Below are 24,202 nucleotides of genomic sequence, written 5' to 3'. Positions count from 1 at the left end.
CTTACTCCCAGGGTGTCATCCTGCTGCAAGCACGAGGGGCAGGACATCTCCCACCCTCAGCTGTTGTGTTCTGTCACCAACACACAGGATTTATTCTGAAAAGAAATTCTGGCCAAGGGATGAGCAGGGCTTTAAAACCCTTTCCTGAAGGAGTCTGCAGCCAAGGTATAACAGCCTATTTCTGGTTCAATGTTGGCTGTAAGGATTGTTTCTTGCTCTTTTCTCCAGTGATGAGAGATGCCAAAAAGCTTCAGTGAGTGATCTATGCCATGGATGTGACAGAATGTTTGAAAGAGCCATCTCCCTTACCTTTTCCAGGAGGAAACTGAAGCTAAAACTGCATCCATTTCTCAGTTACGTACCCAGCAGGATGACTTAAGCACTCAGGGGAAGAAAGCTGAGATAGATGAGGTATTTTAAGCAGAGACAGCACATTTTACTGCCCTTTCTGGGAGTCTGCAATGCTTCAGATTTGCAAGGAATACGATGACTAATGTGTTCTGAACAAAACCAGACCTGGGCATCACATTCCTTTCAAGAACTCCACGTGGAAGAGGAGAGGATTGAGCCTTAATATTTATTTACACAGCCACCACACTCTCCCTGCCTGACCATCTGGGTCAGCACGAAAGCAGACAGGACAAGACAGTATCTGGCACAAAAAGCCAAGCAAAACACGTCCTGGTAATAATTTAGAACAAAGACTTTGCTTGTTATTTTCCTCTCCAAAGCAGGAGCAGGCACAGGAAAGCATTAACTGCTCCCATCCCCCCTAGAGGGGTAGGAGGAGAGAGAGCAAACTCCTCGGATTTCAAAGGAATAGAATGGCACCTTCCCACCACCACAGAATTAGGGTTAAACCTCAGTAATACAATAAAATTCAAGCTGTAAATCTCACGTACACAAGTGACAGTGTTCCATATGTTCCACACAATCCACTCCTGCCAGAGCAGTCAGTGAGTTGTGTATTGCTCCAAGGGCTCTGAGCTGCTTGGGAGGATTTCCCAAAAAATACCCAAGTGCACACACAGCAGCAACACTCAGCCTGGGCCTCCCCCCACCAAACCCTTTCCAACAAAACACCGCTCAAACTCTGGGCAATTTTGTTCTCACTGCTGAAGAAAAACCACAATTATTCCGGTAATAACCGTGTCAGATCCTAACATCTGTAAAGGAGATAGCAGGATGGCTGGGAAAGACAAACCCTCAGAGTAGCAGGGGAGTGTGTATTTGATGTAGTTTGAATTTGAATTTCACTTCAGAGAAACAACTTTCCTGGGCAATAAAACTCCTCCCAGAGGTTCTCTGTGGAGGCTCCCCGGGAGACGTTTGAGCGCGTGCGTTTTCCAGCGCGCCGAGTGACAGGAGTCAGAGGACTTCCACTCCAACTGACCTTTTCCCAAGGCCCCAAAGAGCCCAGAGAGGGATGTTTTCCATACCTGTGAGGCCAATCTCCTCATGGCCTCCTCCTGGCGCCGGCGCATCTCGGGGGTGCCCGGGCAGCTCCCGCTGGTGATGGACGGGTGAGCAGAAGGTGGTTGGGTCAGGGGCAGCTCCCGGTTGGCATCCACATCTGCCCAAGGAAAAAAAGAGGTTAGGAAATGCCACAGGACAAGCACTGACAGCTTTATTACAGACCAGCATGGCAGTTAAAATAACTCCCACAATCACTCTGGTTAGGATTTCAGGGATTTCCAGGCCGGAGGCTCCTCAAGAGCTTTTTGGAGCAGCACTTTTGGGAAGGACCTTTAAGACACAGCTTTGAGGCTGTCTGAGTTCAAGGAGTGTTTGGACAATGCCCTCAGGCCCATGGTGGGATTTTTGGGGTGTCCTGTGCAGGGCCAGGAGTTGGACTGGATGATCCTGACGGGTCCCAACTCAGCATATTCTATGATTATTCATCTTCTTCACTGGCTTTAAAATAATGACAATAATGGAGTGAACTGGGCACTCTGGAAGGCTCTGCCTTCAGGTTTGGTGGATCTGAGTGCAGAGCTCTCCTGCTCTGCACTTCTGCCAACAGACCTTCCCTCGTTATGAGCAATTGCTGGTTAATTTGGTTCCAAGTCCTCCTTCAGCACAGACAGCCAATTTTTCTGAATTATGGGCCTATTTTCTAACATAAATAAACGGAGAGTCCCAGCTAACACAGCCATCTGAAGCCCATTAATGTAATCAGGGGGAGAGGAGCAGGAGCAGCACCAGGATCTGGAAAAGGCTTGCAAGCAAATAATAAATTATCCTGGAATCATCTCTGGCAAGTTTAACTGTGTTCTATTGCGTTTTAGCTGCTTCTTTTGCCTGGCAAGCAGAAACTGGCTTTACCAGCAGATTGCTACCACAGCCCATCCACCTGGCCTTTGTGGATAACATTCCCAAACCACACTGATTTTCACTCTTAGGAACCCACACAGAGAATTTCTGAATGACACCAAGACATGCAGCACTTGCTGATGTCTAATTACTGGTTATTTTAGGAATGCTTTAAGAACAACATCACTCTGAAGTGCAGCCTGTGCTGGCACAGGGTTCTCCTGCCTGGATTGCTGCAGTGCATCCCTGAGCTTGACTGGAAATCATCATGCAAACAATGACCCATTTAATGGCAAACAACAGAGGAGGAGGAGGATGCCTCCATAATTAAACCCTGGGCATTAGAATGAGGCACATCCTTGATTCTGAGCCTGTAACACCACTGTCACCTGTATTAATTTTCTGAGACAGGAATTAGAAGGATGAGGCTGCACTGAAGCCACTTTACTAATGCTGATTGCACAACTGCTGTAGCAGAGTCAGACCACCTGATTAGCACTTATTATTAAACACAGATTTCACTAAGCATAATAGATTTTTTTTCAGCATGTGGAAAAAGAAACAACAGAGAAACTTATCATAGAATCAGAGATGAATCATAGAATATCCTCAGTTGGAAGGGACCCACAAAGATCTCACAGAATAATTATCATCTTCTACAGCTAAACTAGGACTTGTGATCTCTTTAGGAAATAAAGTCAAATTAAATACTGATTCTGAAGGTTTCCATCCCAATAACTAACACTGAGGAATCATTCAGCTTTCAACTTCATGGATACACCAGACAGTGAGCTGAACAACGTGTTAGGACCTTCATCCTTCGTGCATGAAGGGTGCAGGGCACCTTCTCATGGGAGAAACCCAGCTTTTAGTCCAGAAAGAGTTAAGCACAGTGGTCTCTTTAATCTCCACAATCCCCCTCAGCAGACTGGGGACACACACACACAGTTGGTGCACTGCAGAGCTGCAGTTAAAATATAGAAACGAGCCCTGCCTTTCACTCCACATTGTTCATTTAGCTCTGACAAGTGACACTATTGAACATGCCAACCCCCGGTGACATTTCAGCTCTTCTGACAGGGCAAGAGCCCTGCACTCCAGTAAACAGATTTAACTGCAGCTTCTCTGAGGTACAGTGACCTACATCCTCAAAGATACCTCCAGGTACCTCACCCAGTATTTTTAGTCCTGTCTTACTCGCTTACTGAGAGCTGAGTGATTTTAAAATGTTGTCATCCCCACCTGCAAACCTGCCAGCACGGAGTGATGGGAATTGGATGGGACCACAGGAGGGAGAGCAAACCTGCTGCTGAGCCTACGTGGGCTCGTGACCCACCCTGAACATTTATACCACGATACACTGAGATAATCCATGCTGGAAGGAGAATGCACTGCCATGGATCTGTAATCAGAGAACACTGGCTGCCTCATCTCGCTGGAGATGCCATGAGCAAGGGGACTGGACTGGATGACCTTTAAAGGTCTCTTCCACCCAAGCCAGTCTGTGCTTCTGTAATTCTAAAACTGGACTCTTCCCAATCACAGAAAGTCTGTGATGTTTCTAAGCCAGAGAAATCACAGACAGACTATTATGATTCCTCAAAAAGCACCTTTGGAACAGGAGCAGGATAAAAGCCCCATTTAGCAGAACCTAAAGGGGTCACAAGAGACCTGGAGAGGAACCTTTCACAAGGACATGGAGGGGCAGGACATGGGAGAATGGCCTCGAGCTGGAGGAGGGTAGATTTGGATACTGGGAAGAATTTATTCCCTGTGAGGGTGGTGAGGGGCTGGTGTCGGGGTTGACAGCAAGCCTGTCAGCAGCCTGGCATTTATCAACAAAGCAGTAGACATAAACCAGATTACAGTGTACCCCTGAAAGGAGAGAACACAGCATGCAGAGGAATGTGGGCAACTTTCAGACAGGAATAAGATGGAAGACAGAAATGAACTTCCTGTACTTTTTTTACAAGTCAGGATGACTCCACAAAAACTGTGTTTGTTATTTTGCAGCCAATCCTGGTGTGTGTATACATGAAAGTGCCAATGGCAGGTTGACATGTGAATGGCCTGATGGCCTGATGTATGTGTACCAATAATAGGGTGACATGTGTATAGCCTGATATATGTTTATATGAAGGCACTAACAGAAAGTTAACATGTGTGATGTATGAAAAGTATAAATGTTTGCAACCTGTTGCAATAAATTGATTACAGCCTTCTTGCAATCCTGTCCCTGCTTTGAAAGAAAATTCTATGTCGCTTTGGCCATCTCAACTTAACAGTGACAGGCTGGAATGGAATTCCCAGAGAAGCTGTGGCTGCCCCTGGATCCCTGGAAGTGTCCAAGGCCAGGTTGGACGGGGCTTGAAGCAACCTGGGCTGGTGGAAGGTGTCCCTGCCTGTGGCCAGAGGTCGAAACTGGATGATGCCTAAAGGTCCCTTCTAACCCAAACCACTCCATGACATACTGCTGACAGGTCCTTCCTCTGCTTGGCAACAAACTGATTTCTGGGGCCTGAAGAGAAAAACGGGATTATTGCAGCCAAAACCATCCTAAAGGTCCCAGAATTGTGCTTCCCCCCCCAACCCCCCCGTGCCCTGCACTCACGCTTCGGGGAGGCGTGGGGGCTGTCCGAGGCGATCTGCCTCATGCGGGTGCCGTGGCAGCTGAGCGCCACCAGCCTGGAGATGATGGCGGTTTTGCCGAAGCCGATGTTGCCGACGATGACCACGCCCCGGTTGACGCTGGCGTTGGAGCTCTGGAGCTGCGCGTCGATCTCGTGGAACACCCAGTCGCGGCCCACGAACACGGACTCGGTGGTGATGCTGGGCACCTCGAAGAGCAGCGGCTTCAGGGAGATGTCGGGGGGTCTGTAGGGCGCGAACCGCACTGCGGGGGGAGAGACACGGAGAGGGGACGTCACCGTCCACGCCGGCGGGGAAAGGAGGGTTTGGAGATGATGTTTTATCTTTTCATCTCAAAAGGTGAAAAGGACACTCGTTTCCTTATGTTTGTTGGTAAAGCATCTGCTGTATTCACAGAATCACAGGATATGCTGAGTTGGGAGGGACCCACAAGGATCATCCAGTCCAACTCCTGGCCCTGCACAGGACACCCCAACAATCCCACCCTGTCCCTCAGAACGTTGTCCAAACCCTCCTGGAGCTCTGGCAGCCTTGGGACCGTGCCCACTGCCCTGGGGAGCCTGGTCAGTGCCAACCACCCTCTGGGGGAAGAACCTTTCCCTGAGATCCAACCTGACCCTGCCCTGACACAGCTCCAGCCCTTCCCTGGCTGCTGTCCCTGGTCCCCCCAGAGCAGAGCTCAGTCCCTGCCCCTCCTCTGCCCCTCCCCAGGAAGTTGGAACTGCAACGAGGTCTCCCCTCAGACTCCTCTTATTGTCCTGGTTTCAGCTGGGAAGAGTTAATTCCTTCTCAGCAGCTGTCCCAGTGCTGTGCTTTGATTTTGGTTTTTTCTAAATCGTGTTTATCCCAAGTGAAGGACTTTGGTTTTCTCTTGTCTCATGCTCTGCCAGGGAGGAGATGCACAAAGGAAACTGGGAGGCAGCAGAGCTGGGACAGGTGACTCAAACTGGCCAAAGGGATATTCCACATCATGGAATATCCTGCCCAGTATATCAGCTGGGGGGAATTGCTGGGAAGAGGCTGATCTGGGTTCGGGAAGGGGGTTCTGGCATCAATCAGCAGGTGCACTGTGAATCTGTTGGTTTTCCCCTCTTTATTATCATTATTATGATTTACCAATATTATTATTGTATTTTACTTTATTTTCAATTATTAAACTGTTCTTATCTCAACCTACAAGTTTTACTTTGATCCTCCTCCCCATTTCACCGAGGTGTGGGGGGAAGAGGTGGGGGACTGAGCAAGAGGCTCTGTGGTGCTTCATCTCCAGCTGGACTCATTCACACCATTTTCCACCAAAGGAGTTCAGAGAATTTTACAGGATGAAGTGGCTCAGAGCTGGGGAAAAAGTGTGGCTGGAGAAATTAATTTTCTTGTTTAAACCCACCATAATTAAAGGCTGCAGGCAGAACACTGGGCTCTGCACGGCATCCCCTGGGAGACAGGATTGTCTGTTCAATCCAGACACACAACGTCTGCTCACCTGCTCAGAGCACGGAACAATCTCAGCACCTACAAGTGCTAAATCAATCTGAGCAAAGTTATTTTGACTCTCCTGAAGTAAATAAGTGAAACCAGATTGCTGACAGGATGTTCCCGTTTGGCAATTAAAACGTTGTCTTGTTTCACAAGGAAACACGATGTTGCAAAGCAACCTAAGGTTAAGAGGGAGAGTAAGAAATACCTTCCCTCACAGACCACGTGTGCTGGGGCACTGCCAGCACCTAAAAACGTGGATATTGATTGTGTTCCTTTTCCCATTTTTTTAATGCATTAGATTACAATAAAATACACAGAAAAATCCAAACCAGCCATGAAACTTTTTTGGGAGCATCTGAGGGTGAAGGGAGAAGGTATTTGCCATTTTTTCCACTTGGCACGAGCTATCCAGGGAATGCATAACCTAAAGAGCAATGACTGCACAGACATGGTGCAAAGATGCTCTTAGGTGGGAACTGGAAGAAGAGACCAGTTCTCCCAGGTGTCTTCTCCCAGGTAACAAGGGACAGGACAAGAGGAAATGGCCTCAGGTTGTGCCAGGGAAGGTTTAGATAGGGTATTAGAGGAGATTTCTTTTTCAGATACAGAATCAGAGAATCAGTTAGGTTGGAAAAATACCTCCAAGACCACTTATCTACCTATATCCAACCTCCTGGTTCTTCCAACACCACCAGAGCAAAGCAAAGCCCTTCTCCTGCTGCTCTGGGGGGACATTTCACCACTTCAGACTTTGCAATCCCAGGGCTCTCGGAGGGCAGAGGGTTGAGAAAACACTCAAAATGAGCCTCACTGGTTTGGAGACAAGTGCTGAGAACATGCTTTTTGTCCCATCAGCCACCAAACCCCCTCCCACGTGCCAGCAGGAGACATTTATTTCACCACGCCGTGTTTGGAAGACAAACGTTCTCCTCGCTGGACTGCCAGAAACGTTCGGGAATAATTTAAGACTGCACTGACTAATTGCAGTCCATGTGCCAGATCCTCATTAATTCCTAGTCCTGTCTGCTGAACCACTCCAAATCCTTCTTGCCACTCTTTTAATTTACAACCCTCAGTGCCAGTGGTCCCCAGGAAAAGCACAACCACCGAGGAAGACTCCGGAGCTCCAGGGGAAATTTTGTGTGCAAAGAGTTGAAAAAAATAACCCCAGATCACAAGGAAGGGAGGCTGCACCAGAGCTTCAGCATTTATTAATTAATTAATTAAAGGATAGGCTAAGAGAAATGCTCTGAACAGCAGGAAAGGAAGGTTCAGAGTATGGGGTGAGGATGTGCAGACACATTTTGGATGAACACCGTCAGCTGCTGACTTCAGTGCTTGTGAAAATCAAAGGATGTGAATAAGCTCCATTCCCATCCTTGAAAATTTGTCAAACACTTGCTGGGATTCATATTCCTTGAAATGAAGCATTTTATAGAACCGAAGCCAGAGTACCACAGAAAGAGCCCAAATTTCTGATAATACCTTAACATAAATCAAATCCACACTTTCCCTGGGAATGAGGGTGTGGAGTGGGACAGAACAGGGTCTGGGAGAGGAAAATTTTCATGAGACTTGATGAAATAACTGTGCAAGTTCTGTAGGGCCCAAACTAAACTCAAATCCCAAAGCTGGGGCACTGCCTCCCATACCCACCCTGGTTCTGAAAATTTCACTTCAATCAACCCAAATCCAGGTGTATTTTATGTGCACAACTGGAAAAAGCCACTGAGATGGAAAAGAGCAGGAGCACAATCAGAGAAAGGCCTGTCCTGCTTTACACCCTATGCCACACAAAGTGAATTTTTAGTTATTTTAGTTGTTGAAAGGCTCTAAAATGCCTGTTCAGAAATCATGTTTTACACACTCCCCCCTCTCCAAACAGGGATTTTTTTCTCAGCTATGCTGGCAATCAGCACCCACAGCTCATTAGCTGTTTTCTGTTTTTTTTCTAGATGAGTTTTATGGCTGTTTTAGAATTTTTTTCTGATGGAGGACACATTTTGCTGCCCAAAACCAGCCATTACAGGGCCCCACAGCCTGATAATGCCAACATACCGACAGGAAGCCCAGGTGAGAAGTGCTTTGTATTTATTACAATGAACTGTGGTTCTGAATAACCATCACCATCCACTGTGTCCTTCATTAATTAAGAACCCACAAATCAGCCAAATGTCTGAGTTTCTTCCCTTTATTGCTTTAGACTGCAGCTCCTGGGTATTAGGTTGGATATCAGGGAAAATTCCTTCATGGAAAGGGCTGTCCAGCCCTGGCACAGCTGCCCAGGGCAGGGGTGGAGTCCCCATTCCCAGAGGGATTTAAAAGCCCTGTGGATGTGGCACTTGGGGACGTGGGTTGGTGGTGGCCTTGGCAGGGCTGGTTGGACCCAATGATCTTAGAGGGATTTTTCCAGCCTTAATGATTCCTGATTCTTTCAACTGTCATCTTAAACAGCCACTGGGATGAAACCAGTTCCTATTTCTCACAGTCCATGTGCCTAGAAAGACTAAACTATTTTTTTTGTGATTTTAAGAAGCACACGAAACTCTCCTGCCCAAGAGGTGACGGTATTGAACACATACCATGAGGAAAACCCTTTGAAAATTATAAAAGACAATTTAAGGAAAACATGCCACTGTTTCATGTTTTATCTATATATTATCTACCTAGTTATCTATATATTACATATATCTCTCCCTATATATATATCTATCTATATATTACACATCTATATATTTATATATATCTATATATTACATATAATAGTACATTGGGGGAGTGTAAACCATCCACTCCTCCACCCCAGACATATTGGTTCTTCCCTGCATCAGCTTTTTGGAGCAAAAAAAACCCCTGATGGCACAGCTGGGGTGTTCTAATGCCCCTCATTTTGTTGCCATCTGGCTCCCTCTCCACATCACAGCCAGTGGGTTTTTGGGATACAGCAACTCCAAGCAGCCTCAAATCCCAGGGGATGAAAGCAGGGAAAGCAAAAATTGCCTTCCCCATCCTATTAAAAACCTGTCACTGGGACGAATCCTTGTCGTGCTCTTTGTGTTGGGATTGCTCAACTACTCCCCTGGTTAAAAGCACTGATTTAACAAAAAATAAGCAAAAAATAGAATCTGCCATTTAGTCTCTCTCTGGGATTTTGGAACAGTGGGAATAACCAGTGGGTTGTAACATGTCCCTCGACACTGGGCCAGGAATGGCTTTGCTATTTCAGCCCAGTGCCAAGACTAGAGACATTAAAATTAAACCCAAGTTTAGGATTTCCAGCTGGAACAAAGAGCTGCTGTTTATACCAGCCCAGACTGATGTAATTTCACAGCAATATCTGCAACACGAAGCATTTTGGGGGGAGGAAGGGGAAGCCCCCCCTCACATATTAATTTAAATGAAAATATTTCCAAATAGTGATGGGTTTGGGGTTTTTTCACATCCTCTTCTTCTCCCTCTCTTTTTCAAAACAGCAAAGTGCCTCAACCAAGATCAGAAACGAATTCCAAAAAAAACCCAAAATGCTGCTGTGCTTCTCAGGCAACTGTCACAAAAAAGGGAGGGGGGGGGGAAAAAGAACAAAAAGCAGAAAGAAAATATGTAGTGCTACACAGGTTTTAAAAAAGTGTGTCTGGAAAACAATTTGATTCTGTTCCTACAATAAAGTTGAATGTTTTGGATGCAATCACTGCAAATTACGCAGCCTTGGCAAGCTGCTGCCTCCCAACATATGGAAATTTGGTCTGTCAAAGTTTTGTTTTCTTCACTCACTGCCTGCTAATGCATTTCTAGAAGTGCCTCCCCAGCCAGGGGATTTCATTACAAACTGCCATCCACAGCTCCCAAACCCAATTTTTGGGGGGTTCATTCCTTGGCACAAAGCCCGGTCAGGCTGGACCAGGTCGGGCGTGTGGGGCTGGGTGAAAACCCAACCTGTGCCCTCCAGCTCCCCAGTTCCTCACCCCAGGATGGTGGCACTTGCTCAAAAACACCCAAGAGAACAGAAAGTTTCATGTATGGCCAAAAGAAACCCATTTTCTTTGCACAGGGGAGAATGAACCAGGCACAGAAACAACCTGAAAATATCCCAAATGAGCTTTCCCAGCCACTTATTCATCTGTGCAAGGACAAATGAGGGGGTGAAGCATCAACCCAATGCTCTGCTGCAGACTCAGGGCTGTCCCAGTGACAGCTTGAGCACGTGGCCAAAGACTGAGCTCAGATTAAAGGGGGGATGGAAGTTGTAGGGTGGGCTGAAAAATCCCAAGGACATGGAGCAAATGGAGCTGGAGCTGCCTGGGAATAAACAAAACACTAAAATGTCAGTCCTGGCTCCTCTTCTCATTGCTAACATCTTGTTTGTGGAATTTGCCAGGAAGAACCACAAAAATCTCCCCTCTCAAAAGGCCTTTCAGAAGGCAAAGGGCTGCCTGAATGTGGGCATTGTGAGCCATCTCTACAAGGGACACACCAGGACAGTGACCCTGTCACTGTGCTGGGCTCCTTCCCCATTGGCACCCTGCAAAATGCAAGGGGGGGTTGAAAACCTTGGCTTTGGATTGAAAAAAAAAGAAGTAAAAACATTACAATTTCTAATTTTTTATAAATTATCAAAATATTAACCCCATGGGGATCAGAGATTGGCTGGGAGAGCTGGAGGTGTCCAGCCTGGAGAAGGGAAGGCTCTGAGAAGACCTTTGAGCCCCTTCCAGTGCCTAAAGGGGCTCCAAGAGAACTGGGAAGGGACTTTGGACAAGGGATGGAGGGACAGGACAAGGGGGAGTGGCTTCAAAATGAGAGTAGGTTTAGGTTGGATACTGGGAAGGAATTCTTCCATGCTGGAAGGAGAATGCACTGGCATCTTGCTGGAGATGGCACGAGCAGGGGGACTGGACTGGATGACCTTTAAAGGTCCCTTCCAACCCAACCCAGTCTGTGCTTCTGTAATTCTAAAACTGGACTCTTCCCAATCACAGAAAGTCTGTGATGTTTCTAAGCCAGAGAAATCAGAGACAGACTATTATGATTCCTCAAAAATCACCTTTGGAACAGGAGCAGGATAAAAGCCCCCTGAGCAGAACCTAAAGGGGCCACAGGAGACCTGGAGAGGGACCTTTCACAAGGACATGGAGGGGCAGGACATGGGGGAATGGCCTTGAGCTGGAGGAGCGCAGACTGGGATATTGGGAAGAATTTATTCCCTGTGAGGGTGGTGAGGGGCTGGAATGGAATTCCCAGAGAAGCTGTGGCTGCCCTGAATTCCTGGAAGTGTCCAAGGCCAGGTTGGATGGGGCTTGGAGCAACCTGGGCTCGTGGAAGGTGTCCCTGCCCATGGCAGGGGGTGGAACTGGATGAGCTTTGAGGTCTCTTCCAACCCAAACCGTTCTGGGATTCTGACTTTCACATGGATGTAGACACAGCAGGTGCAACCCAAGCACCCACCCCACACCCCCCCAGGAGTGGGAATTCCCCAGGCTGAGTTCCCACCTCTCAGGTCCTGCTGTGCCCGGGCGCCGGCCACGCTCTGCCGCGGCATCCGCAGCGAGGTGCGCAGGGGGGTGTGTCTCTGCTCGTCCAGGTACGCCAGGTCCTCCAGGTGGGCCGAGCTGGTGGCTGCCAGGAGAGAGCAAAGAACCACATCACACCCCTGACCTTTGCATTTCAGCCCCTGGTTACTGGATTTTTATTTTTATACACAGTTAAAACCACCCTGAGCCAACAGAGCTGAGATGAACCAAGTCCAACTGCCCTTAGCCAGGAGTAAAGAAGTGTTCTGGTGACTTCTTCTCATGCCCCATTGCTGCCTGCTCTGGTTTGGTCTCCTGTTGATGTTCCACATGGAAAACGGAGACATGGAGTCTCTCATATCTGATTTCACCCCTCCCAATCACAAACTCAGCCATGTCTATGCAGAGCTGGCACAGACACTCAACATTTCCTGCTACGTAAAAGACAACTCACCAGTGCAGTTCATGCTGGAGCCCACAATCTCCTCCTCAATTATTTTAGAGCTACTTAATTCGGATATTAACATTTATCTGTCCCTAAAGCCAGAATTAGTGGCAGGAAAAATTAAACTTTTAACAGCCCAGCAAAAAAAAAAAAAAAAAAAAAAAAAAGAGAAAAATATTATCTGAACAAAAGAAGATAACTTTACTATTTCAACGTGACTTGCTCATGGGAGAATTTAGTTTTCTTTACAATGCTGGATTAAATAGGAATAATTTATTGGTCTCTGCTGAAGGTGCCATCACTACATGGATAAGCACAGTTGGAGCAGACTAGAGCTAACACTGGCCACAAAGCTGCTGCCATGGTGATGACTGGAAAATAGGAGAAAATGTGGCTTAACAAAACAAATTTGGATCCCTTGCATCTGAATTTACCCATTATTCTGCCATTTCAGACCCTTGTCAGCCAAGGAATTTACAGAGTATTATAAAGCAAAGGAATGAAAACTTCATTGCATGAAATAGTCTTCCCAATTAGAAACAGAAAGCTTTAAAATCAGTCTTTGCAGATCACCAGCTCTGCTCCTGTTCTGATAACCATTTCCAAAATTCACATTAAACTTTAACCCATGGAAACCAGCCCTGGGCTGCTCAGCACTCTGGATGCAGCACTGCTTCTATTTCTTTGGTTTTTCAGTCAATTACCACAACAAGATTATTATTTTAAATTGAACTAATCCATTAAATGACTTCTCCAAAGGCTGCCCGTGAAGCTGACATTAATTATTTGCTGGGAATTGGGTAAATATTTTGATACAGTTCTTAAGAGTCACTCAGGGCACCGGACTTGGGATCCTCCCTCCCTGTGACCCAACACAAGATGCAACAATTCAACAAAACCGAAAGGCAGAACATTTCAAAACTAAGGGAAACACTTTTGTTCATGCAATTCTTAATGACCATGTAAACACCTTTATAGGATGGTGCTGCAGTCAAAAAATTAAGCAAGATTCAGACTCTAACACAGGTGGGGAGAAGGGGCAGGAATTTTTAACGCTGTTCTTCAAATTGCCTGAACCTTCCAAGTTTTAAGAAAGAGAAAAAGGGAGACAGAGGACAAAAGATAAACAAGAGGAGAAAGAAAAAATAAAAAAGGGGGATAAAACCATCAAGGTCTGTTTTTAGAAGTCCTTCATGCTCCTGTACTCGTGCAAAGTTGATTAGATGCTGACTGTGAAGGATCGATTAGAGCTGAGATGCTGCAATTACAGAAGGGGCTTTAGCAGGGACACGGGTTATTTTCTGTGGGCACTGAGCTCTCAACATCACCCTCAGGGTCACTCCTGCCTGGCCCCTGAAATGTGTCTTTTGCTTTGCAATTTCTGTCCAGTTTTGCAGTGTCACTGAGCCAGAGGATCCTCAGGGGAAGAGCAGGTTCACTGCAGCACCTCCAGGAAGATCCAAAGTGTCCTGAGGGTACCCAGGAGCCTGGTACCACATCAGGCAGGTTGGTCCTTCCTCCTCCAGCCCTCATCTCTCCATCCATGGCAGACTGTGCCTACAGAGGGTTGGATGGGGCTCTGAGCAGCCTGGTCTTGTAGAGATGTCTCTGCCCACAGCAGGGGGATGGACTGGAGGACCTTAAGGGTCCCTCCCAACCCACCCCCCTTTGAGGCTCTTCAGTCTTTCCTTACAAATCAAGGAAAGCCCGTCAGCTCTGCTTGCTCCAGAACCAGAACCGTGTCATTTCCTGGGAAGAACTTCAATCCTGACAGTGCATTTTATTTTTCTTTTAGTTGTTTGAAGAGTCTCATTTCCACCTCTGTCCTGCCTGTGAGATGAGCACCAGCTGCCACCCCAGATGTTTTGCAGGGGTGGACTTTGTGTGCTGTAGGATGGCCACTGGTCTGATTTACTGCTGGCCTACAAGAAGTGAGGAATTATTTCTCAGCAGCCCTTCCCACCTTCATCATCATCACCATCTTCTACAGCCACAGCAGAGGAGACTCTCACACAGTGTGTGTTTGCAGATCCATTGCAGTTTTGCCAGGGGTTATTTTCCCAATTGTCAGTAAGTGCCCTGCCAGGGCTCAGGATGAACTGAGATTTATCTTCCTGATTTACAACTGAGGAATAATTAAAGAGATCTAAGGCCAGAGGAACTGGGAGCAATTTTTCCTGAGAATACGCTTCGGTACTTTCAAAAATTATGCAAGATCAATTTATCTCAGAAAATATTAAATTGTAAAAAGCTTCCCCTCAATCCTGAACCTTATCCCACGTACTGAGATTGCAGATAAAACACCACAGAGGGGAAAAGTGTCTCCTCAGAAACAATATTTGCATCCTGCAGATGCAATTCTCCCAGGGAAACGGCAAATAGTGGAAGATAATTCAGTGTCAATGCATTATTTGAGCAACAAATACAAACCAACCTGACCTGAAATTGGTATTTGGCAGCCCAGGGAAGGGGTGGACTCTGCAAATGGGGTCTCTGGGGGAGCTGGGGAGAAGGCAGGGGGGTGTTGCTGCTCTTGTCTGAGTGAAGGGATTCAGTTCACCTTAAAGGTCATCTCATTCCAACCCCCTGCCAGGGCTGTGTTCTCAAAAGGACAGAATTTACAGGCATTTCTTCAAACCCTGCCCTCAGATCCAACAATACCTGCAACAATAATGGTTTCAAACTGAGAGGGCAGGGTTAGATGGGATATTGGGAAGAAATCCTTCCCTGGGAGGGTGGGGAGGCCCTGGCACAGGTTGCCCAGAGAAGCTGTGGCTGCCCCTGGATCCCTGGAAGTGTCCAAGGCCAGGTTGGACGGGGCTTGGAGCAACCTGGGCTGGTGGAAGGTGTCCCTGCCCATGGCAGGGGGTGGCACTGGATGGGCTTTAACGTCCCTTTCAACCCAAACCAGTTTGTGATTCTGTGATTCCATGAAAGTTCCACTGAAGTTTGTAACTAATAATGTATTTGCTGCTATTTTATATTCTCTGACAGGAAAAAGAGCAGAGCTAGTATTATATAAGGGCATTTTAATTCCCTATTAATATTTAAACAGACCTTATAAACCATGCATGTGGTCTGAGTAACACAAGATTTCACGTTTCATTTCGGGGGTGACAGAAATAGAACGGGACATTATTTGTGTCCACAAAATGCAAACTTCCCTAAGAAATCTGCGCTCCTTCCAAAACCTGGATGTCCAACTCCAACACCAAGGGTATCCCTTCCTCAGCACAGTTCCCCTTCCCATTCCCAGACAGTGCTTTGCTGCCTGGGGAAACAACAGTCAGCTGACGAGGGATTAATGCCAGAAAATTGCATATATAAAATAATATATAAATTTGCATACAAAAAGTATATAATATATAATAATAAAATAATATAATGATATATAATAAATAGTATATTATATATAAATATATAATACTATAAAATAATAATATACAATAATAATATACAATAAATAGTATAACATATATAGTAATATAAAATAATATAATAATATAAAATAATAATATGCCATAAATAGTATAAAATATATAATAATAAAAATAGTAGAATAATATAAAATAATAATATGTAATAAATAGTATATAATATATAAATAAATAATGATGTAAAATAATAAAATTATAAGAAATATAAAATTGCATATATAAAATAACATCTGTACTCCATGTGGTAACTCAGCACTGCCCACCAGATGTGCTCCCACACCTGAGTTTTTAAAAAATATCACATATATGGTAACCCCTGAATCTCAGAGATTTACCAAGACCCACATTTGCTCTGCCAAATCCCACTCTGGCACTTACAGGAGCCTGCACTGTTGTTCTTTGTTGGTTTTTTTTTACCAAAAAAAAAAAAGTGTTTTTAACTGTTTTTTTTTAACTAAAGGTACATTATGTGACAAAGTTCAAGATGAGATTAATCATGGAATCACAGAATGGTTTGGTGGGAAGGGACCTTAAAGATGACCCAGTGCCACCCCCTGCCATGGGCAGGGACACCTTCCACTAGCCCAGGTTGCTTCAAGCCCCGTCCAACCTGGCCTTGGACACTTCCAGGGATCCAGGGGCAGCCACAGCTTCTCTGGGCAACCTGTGCCAGGGCCTCCCCATCCTCCCAGGGAAGAGTTTGTGTTGTAAGAGCTGCTCCCAGTTGTAACCTGCTCGCTGACAGCAGGGACACGTTACGTTCAGTGACTGCTCTTTGTGAGCTGCTGTGAGAAAGAACATTTTTGTGCTGTTTTGGAAGATATTCTGGGAGAATCCTAAAGAAAAAAAAAAACAGAATAAAAAAGAAAAAAAGCTGCCACGCTTTGGTTCCCAAGAACAGACTGTTGGTATGAAAATTCAACCGCATTTGAAAAAAATAAACGAGACAAGAAAAATAAGACAAGAAGAGCCTGTTTTAGCAAAGCTGTGATTTCATGATTACCTTAAAATGTGGAATACCATGGAATGCCACTAAAAGAAAGGCAGCTTTCTGCCCAGCCCCATTTTGCCTCCACACTGATGACCTTGAGGTTATACATGAATATACCAATTTTCTGGAGGGTTCATTTTCAGTTGGATTAGTCAGCTGATCTGGTTTATCAAGTGGTTATCCCATGTGTGGAGCTGGAGCAAGGACAAGGAATTGGCAGCCCAGGATTAACTCTTTGGGCAATGGCACATTTGCACATGGGCTTTAAATCAACCCTGAAGCTACACCTGGTTTCCCTTTCCCATCATTCAAGCACAAAGATAACGAGGTTAAACGGTCTGGGGAGAAACATCCATATAAATCCATTACCTAAACCCATAATTTTCTGGAGCCATAAGCTTATAGGAGCCAATATGTGAGGATTTGATGATAAAAGGTTAAGGCAAATCTTGAATTCTACTTGAACACTACCATGATTTAACCTGGGACGTGAATTGTGTAAGCTGACACAGAAAGCTGCAAAACCTCCACCAAAAAAAAAAATACAGAAGGAAAAGGTGTTCCTGAGCCTTGCTGGATAGTCTTCTCTTCAAATAGTATTTCCCTCTAAACACATCAAGCAAGACAATAACTCTGACAGTCAATTAAACCAAGACAAGTGTATTTAAATTCACAGTGCCCAACCCACTCTGTTTGCTTTGGAAGGTGTTTGCACGGTGTCATTTAGGAGAAATTATTTTAAAGTAACCAGGCTGTGCAAGCAGAGCTTTCCAGGTTTTTCCCATCCCCTCTTTCCAGTTTGAAATGTAGGTTTTCAGCCTGAAATGCAGGTTTTCAGCCTGAAATGCAGGTTTTCAGCCCATGCTGCACCCCCGTGCTCAGGCTGTTTGTATTTCAGCATCTCTAAAATCTCATTTCTCCATCGCTTTCAGGTCTGTGACTGGCCAAAGTGGGATTAAAAAGGGAACCTAATCCAGTTATGCAACACAGCCTGGTTCACCAAGGGATGCTGATTTAACAGGCAGTATCCTGGGATATCTCTCAGTACCATCTCTGGACTTTCTGGAGCAGCATCCCTGCTGCCAGGCAGCAGGAGAATCCACAGGGACTCGGAATTCAAAGCTTGGATTTCTCCACGTGTTTATACAGACACACACACCAGAATGTTTTACCTCAGAGGAGTCACACAGCAAGAAAAAAAATATGGGGCAATAAAGGAAAGGGGAATAATTCCAGGCAAGCAGCTTTAATATTTTTAATCCCATCTCTTCTTTCTGCCCTGCTGTCACCAGCTTCAGGGGGACACTCGGCAGGCTGGGAAAAGACATCAATAAGGGAGGGCACAGCATCATTTGGGAATGTTTTAAAAAGCAGACACGAATTTAAATTAAAATAATGTTGATTTGATGCCAAGACAAAAGATTTTGTTCATCAGCGAGTCCCAGGTGCTGTGAGGTGTGAGGACACCCCTGTGCTGAGATGTTTGGGGCAAAGGCCACCACGAGAGACGGGACCCAGAGCCAACCCTGTGTAGACAGAAAGTCTCACCATTCTCTTAACTCCAAAGCTCTTAGGATCTTCAGAGAAGATCAGACACTTGATTTTATTTACAGTGAACCCTTTGAAATAGTAGAAATGGCTGTGATGCCTGGGCACTTCAAACCTGAGATATCTGCATTGGAAGGACAGCAAAGAATCTTTTCTTTTTAAACATATTCTCCAATAATTTTTCAGTTGCACAATTTTGTAAGAGAGGGACCACAAACTGCTGAAATAACCATTAAGCATCACCAGAACCACTTTTCCCCACAGGAATTTTCCATTTAGAAGCAATAAGTCAAACGAACAGACAATTTTTGTCACTCTTAACGACGACGACTCCAGAAAGGAGATTTCTCCTCGGATAAGGAGGACACAAGAAGGGCTGTGCCACGTGCTGGGTCTGGCCCTGACCTAAAAAAGGCACAAACACGGATTTCTTACCTGCTACTGAGTTTGGCCGTGGCATAAGGTAAAGAGGAATGGACTGCACCGACTGGGACAGGACGGTCTCCAGGTTCCTCTCGGGGATTTTGTTGAGGCTGTAGGTGGAGGCCGTCATGTTCTCGTCCACACGGTACAGGCACGAGTCCATGCTGGATTTCTGGGACTGCCAAGGTTTCAGGTTTCCTCCAGATCCAAGCTCTTTGCTGCTTTCCCCTCCATATTTAGTGCGTTCCACATTTTCGGAGTAACTTGTCAGAGTGGCTTGAAGGGGGGAGAGAGATGATAAACAAAGTGAGTAACAAAGCAGGAATGGCTGAGCACACGCTGCTCAATGCCAGAGCCAAGACTGAGCCCCATCAGACTTTCCACATCCACATAAATCAGAGATTATGGATTTTAGTTTAATGATACTGTTGCTGCTTACGACTTCTAAAAGAACATTTAAGCTCTAATGTTTTGGCTCATACTGTTAAAAGCCATTTGTAATTACAGAGAGTATTAAATATTCCGTGCAGCATTGTATTCAAATACACCATTCCAGAAAGAGCAGGAATTACTAAGGAAGAAACATTATCAAGGCTCCTCGTGTCTTTGAATTTGCACTGCAGTTTTCACCTTTGCAGGGAGGTGCTGGCAGGAGTTTATAACCCTGCAAGGTGTGACACTGAGAAGCCCCCACTGACCTGCCTGAACAACCAGCTCCAGGGATTAGTTTGGTTCAGAAGCTGAACCCCTTATCTCATTTGACTGATAGCAGGTTTTTATGAAGCTTTAACTGCAATCCACCCTTTGATTATTTCATTTTACGGATGAGGAGCATGGCTATATCGACTCTCACATTGGGAAGTGACAACACTATTGATCCACACCACCACCACCTTCTCCCTGGTGGTATTTTTTGTCTTCTGGATCCTGATGCAGTTTCCCAGTGGCTGTAACTCCCTTTGGGCTGCTGACTTTCATCTTTAGTCTCCCATATATTCATTCAAGGTCACAATCAGGTCTCTTAGTCACTGACAGAAGGTCCCAATGCCCACACCAACTTATCTGAGTGTGTCAGAGAATCACAGAATGGTTTGGTGGGAAGGGACCTTAAAGCCCATCCAGTTCCACCCCCTGCCATGGGCAGGGACACCTTCCACCAGCCCAGGTTGTTCCAAGCCTTGTCCAACCTGGCCTTGGACACTTCCAGGGATCCAGGGGCAGCCACAGCTTCTCTGGGCAACCTGTGCCAGCCCCACACAGTGCCCAGCTGGACTCTATCCCATGAACTTCCATGACCAAGGACTCATCTGCCTGAATTCCTCATGCTAAATGACATTATGACAGGAATTAGAATTTAAAATCACAAAATCATCATTAAAAAAGTCAAGACCTGTAATTGCTGCTCTGCCTGTTCTTTATCCATCCAACAAACTCCACACAGTTCAACCTTCACCCCTATTTCTGTGGCTTTATTTCTCACTATTGTGTTGCCTCAGTATCTTTGCATCTCACCAAATGCTCCAAAATTTAGTTGTTTGTGACATATTTTGAAATGTACAACCAACATATGCAACTGCTAAGGACTGGTATTTGTTTGTTGGCATTTAAACATAGGTTTGCTGTCAGGTAAACACATTTACAATTCAGGATAAGAAAATTAGATAAAAACAGAAAACAGATGTTCACAGACTACTCTTGCTCCCTCAAATTGCTTAAGAAATATGTGTGAAATGGTTTTCTAGAAAAATCTCCATTTCAAAGTCTGGGTCTGCAGGGCAGGCAGACTACGTTGTCTATTTACAGGGGGGAAAAAATCCATTGATCCATTAAAATCCATTAATTTTAAAAGCCTATCTCAGTATGTGTCTAATTAATCTTTGTAGAAACAAATCAGCAGCTGCCATCAGTCATCTTCCAACACATCAAATTGAGGAAAAATAAAATAACTATGTGTCAAAATAAGTTTTCTCTAAATGAAGCAACAAAAAAAGAAAAAAAAGAGCTAATAAGTCCTGCTGGCCCCTTTTCTAATTGACAATTTGTGTTCATTTGAAACGTTAATTTTCACTGGTTTACACTAAAGCTGTTTTATGTGCAAACTCGTCACTGAATCAGGTATTTAGGATTGTTCCCTGTGGATTAATTTACCTGCTGAACAGCCCTGGATGATCTAAGTGCTGCTACACAGGCTGAAGTGATGGTTCTGCGCATTTAATCTCTTCCAGGAGCTTTTTTAAACCGAAATAATTTTGATTTTAGTTAAAAGGCAAAGGCAGCAGGTTAGTTCTGAGTTTGCAACGTGAGCTGACAGGCCGAGCACATCTCAGGGGGATAAAGCTATTCCACAGGGTGACCCCAGAGCTGCTCAGGCATCACCCCTTCAGAATGAAAAACTGAGAAAGCAACAGCTAATTTGAGAAAATTCACATTATCTGCCACTACTGGGGTTGATGCAGTTTGATGTTCAGCAGGGAAAAGCTGGGAATGCCAAACTGGCAAATACAATGGAAGTGCAAAGATTTGGGCAGCCCTGAAAGGGTCAGGGAGTTGGACATATCACTGTAGGTTCCTTTCCACTGAAAATATTTTATTCTTATTCTATTCCACTCCACTCCAGTCCAGTCCAGTCCAATGGGATGAGAGGAAATGGCCTCAAGTTGCACCAGGGAAGGTTTAGGTTGGATATCAGGGTGGTCAAGCCCTGGAACAGACTGCCCAGGGAATTAGTGGAGGCACCACCCCTGGAAAGTGTTCAAAATGTGTGGATGTGGCACCTGGGGACAGTGCAGGAGGGTTGGAATTAGCTGGTCTTTAAAGGTCCCTTCCAACTCAAACCACCGATAATTCTATGACTTTCAAACCCAAGGACACGTCATCAGCCAAAAGCTCAAAAAAATGCAACCTTTGACAGACACTGTGCTCTGAAGTGGGAAAAGATAAACTGATGACCTCCAATCCATCAAAGAGCAGGAATTTTTGCCTTGAGCCACCTGCTGAGAGGCAGATCCTTCAACCCCAATGTGCACCAACAGCTGAGGTTCTCCACAGCACCCAAGTAACAGCACAGGGATATAAATACAGACGTGTGTGCATAAATATCTGTATTTATAGACAGGGAGATGTGTCTCCAGTCTCTGCTGGTGCAGTCTCACACTGTGCAGTGTGAAAATAGACAGAATTTGAAGCATCTAAACCATCTGAGTGCTGTAAAACACATTAATGGATGATCCCATGGGAAGCCCCTTGGCTGAGAGGGCACAGGCAGAGTGGTGCCCTCTGCAATCCTGTCCTCAGCTCTCAGAGAATCACAGGATGTGCTGAGTTGGAAGGGACCCACAAGGATCATCCAGTCCAACTCCTGGCCCTGCACAGGCCCATCCCCAAGAGTCACACCCTGTGCCCCAGAGGATCATCCAAACCCTCCTGGAGCTCTGGCAGCCTTGGGGCTGTGCCCACTGCCCTGGGGAGCCTGGTCAGTGCCAACCACCCTCTGGGGAAGAACCTTTTCCTGAGATCCAACTTGACCCTGCCCTGACACAGCTCCAGCCCTTCCCTGGGTGCTGTCCCTGGTCCCCCCAGAGCAGAGCTCAGTCCCTGCCCCTCCTCTGCCCCTGCCCAGGAACTGGAACTGCAGTGAGGTCTCCCCTCAGTCTCCTCCAGCTGAACACACCAAGTGCCCTCAGTGTCCTCACACGGTTTCAAATCAAGGCCCTTCCCCATCTTCGTTGTCCCAGGATTTGCTGCATCTCAGGTCCCCAAGATCCCAACCCACCCTCTGCACAAGCACCACCTGCACCAGCTCCGGGGGGCACATTTGAAGCCACTTGGGACCAAGATGCCAGGAGGGAATACACTCCAGAGATCCTGGAGTCATTTCCCACCTTGCTTTGAGCACTCAAGATTCACTCCTGCATTTCCTTGGCAGAGGACTTATCTGTGTCAAACTTTCCTCTCCCAGCTCGTCTCGTTTCCCTCGGTGAAACATTTTGATTGGAACTTTTTGCAAATAACGTGGGTAAAATATTTTTATTTCTTTGGGGAAATACCAGAGCTGAACAGAAGCAGCAGCAGCCCCCCAAGACAGCACCTCAGTCACTGCAGACAGCACCACACTGCTCGGAGACTTTCATGTATTTACAGGCCACAGATATTATTTCTCATTTAGTTGCAAGCTGGCCTAAGCCCTGGGGCAGGAGCCTTTCAACTGAACTTGTCTCCAGTCAAACACATGAGGGGATTTTTACCATCCCATCCAATTCTCCTTGAGGCAAAGACCATGCCTGGAAAACATCAACCTTTACCTTCCCTTTCCAGCTGGAACTGCAGGAGAAGAGTTTTCTGTGGGTCCCACCTGACGATGACCAACAACTCAAACATTAATTATATTTAAAGATCTACAGTGTCTCGAGTAGGAAACAGGGATTTTGTTGCTTCAAAGAAGTAACTGCAAGCAAAGCAACGAGCTTCAATATTCTGCCTTGCAAAGAGCTCCAAGCCCAGGCTGAATTAACCTCATTTCCCTCGTCTCCAGCACCACTTCCCTCATCACGTCAGAGACGTCCCAGCCAACATGTGCGAGTTGGCAAGGAGTGAAATAAATTTTTTACCCTAATCTACATAAGCCCTTCATAAACTCAGCCATGGAGGGATACACCTAAATATAGCCACGTCGGCCCAGACAAATTTGGCAGGCGGGAAGCATCAGAATCCAAACCTCTCCCAAGGGAAGGAGGTCACACACACAGCCCGTGCCCCAACAACCCTGGAGTGCCTTTAGAACATCAGTCTCTGCTGGACACCACCAGCCAGAGGGTTTAAGGCATATCCATGCAAAAAAAAAAAACCAAAAAATGCTGAAGTCTGCCCTACTCCAGGCTCGAGGTCAAAATCCACACGGCTCGTTGGGTGTTTGATTTCTCTTTCGACGCAAATCTCAAATAAGAGAGAAAAAAATCCAAATTAAAATCACTGGTTTAATTCATATAAATCACTGGTTTAATTCATATAAACAATCCTGTAAACAGACAGAGATTAAACAGGTGAAGCTGTTTCTGTGCCAAGCCTGGAGGTTTTATAAATCAAGGCGAGCACACAAAAGGTCTTGAAACATAACTGAAAAACACACTGACAGCAGCACCACGCTGACCCTAAATCAGTTCTGTTCTAAATCTGAGTCCCCTGCTGCACTGGCTGCCAAGTGGGATGAGGAATGGGATGAGGAATAGGATGAGGAACGGGATGAAGAATGGGATAAAGAATGGGATGAGGAATGGGACGAAGAATGGGATGAAGAATGGGATGAGGAATAGGATGAGAAATGGGATAAAGAATGGGACGAAGAATGGGATGAGGAATGGGATGAAGAATGGGATGAGGAATGGGATGAAGAATGAGATGAGGAATGGGATGA

General features: G+C 45.7%; 1 protein-coding gene across 8 annotated transcripts in view; it reads right to left on the bottom strand.

The window, feature by feature from the left end:
* The window catches only part of TANC2 (tetratricopeptide repeat, ankyrin repeat and coiled-coil containing 2), a 235,990-nt gene that overhangs the window by 65,300 nt on the left and 146,488 nt on the right, over nucleotides 1–24,202 (bottom strand). For all 8 annotated transcript variants that reach the window (XM_027702319.1, XM_027702321.1, XM_027702323.1 and 5 more), the window contains 4 exons: nucleotides 18,805–19,068; nucleotides 11,929–12,054; nucleotides 4,925–5,206; nucleotides 1,440–1,573 (listed from right to left, as the gene is read on the bottom strand). In XM_027702319.1, coding sequence (XP_027558120.1) covers nucleotides 1,440–1,573; nucleotides 4,925–5,206; nucleotides 11,929–12,054; nucleotides 18,805–19,068 — 806 coding nt within the window. The remainder of the gene's footprint in view (nucleotides 1–1,439; nucleotides 1,574–4,924; nucleotides 5,207–11,928; nucleotides 12,055–18,804; nucleotides 19,069–24,202) is intronic.

Source organism: Neopelma chrysocephalum, unplaced genomic scaffold, assembly GCF_003984885.1.
Source record: "Neopelma chrysocephalum unplaced genomic scaffold, ASM398488v2 Primary Assembly neopelma1_182, whole genome shotgun sequence".
NCBI classification, from domain to species: Eukaryota; Metazoa; Chordata; class Aves; order Passeriformes; family Pipridae; genus Neopelma; species Neopelma chrysocephalum.
This window is presented reverse-complemented; position numbering and strand designations above follow the sequence as displayed.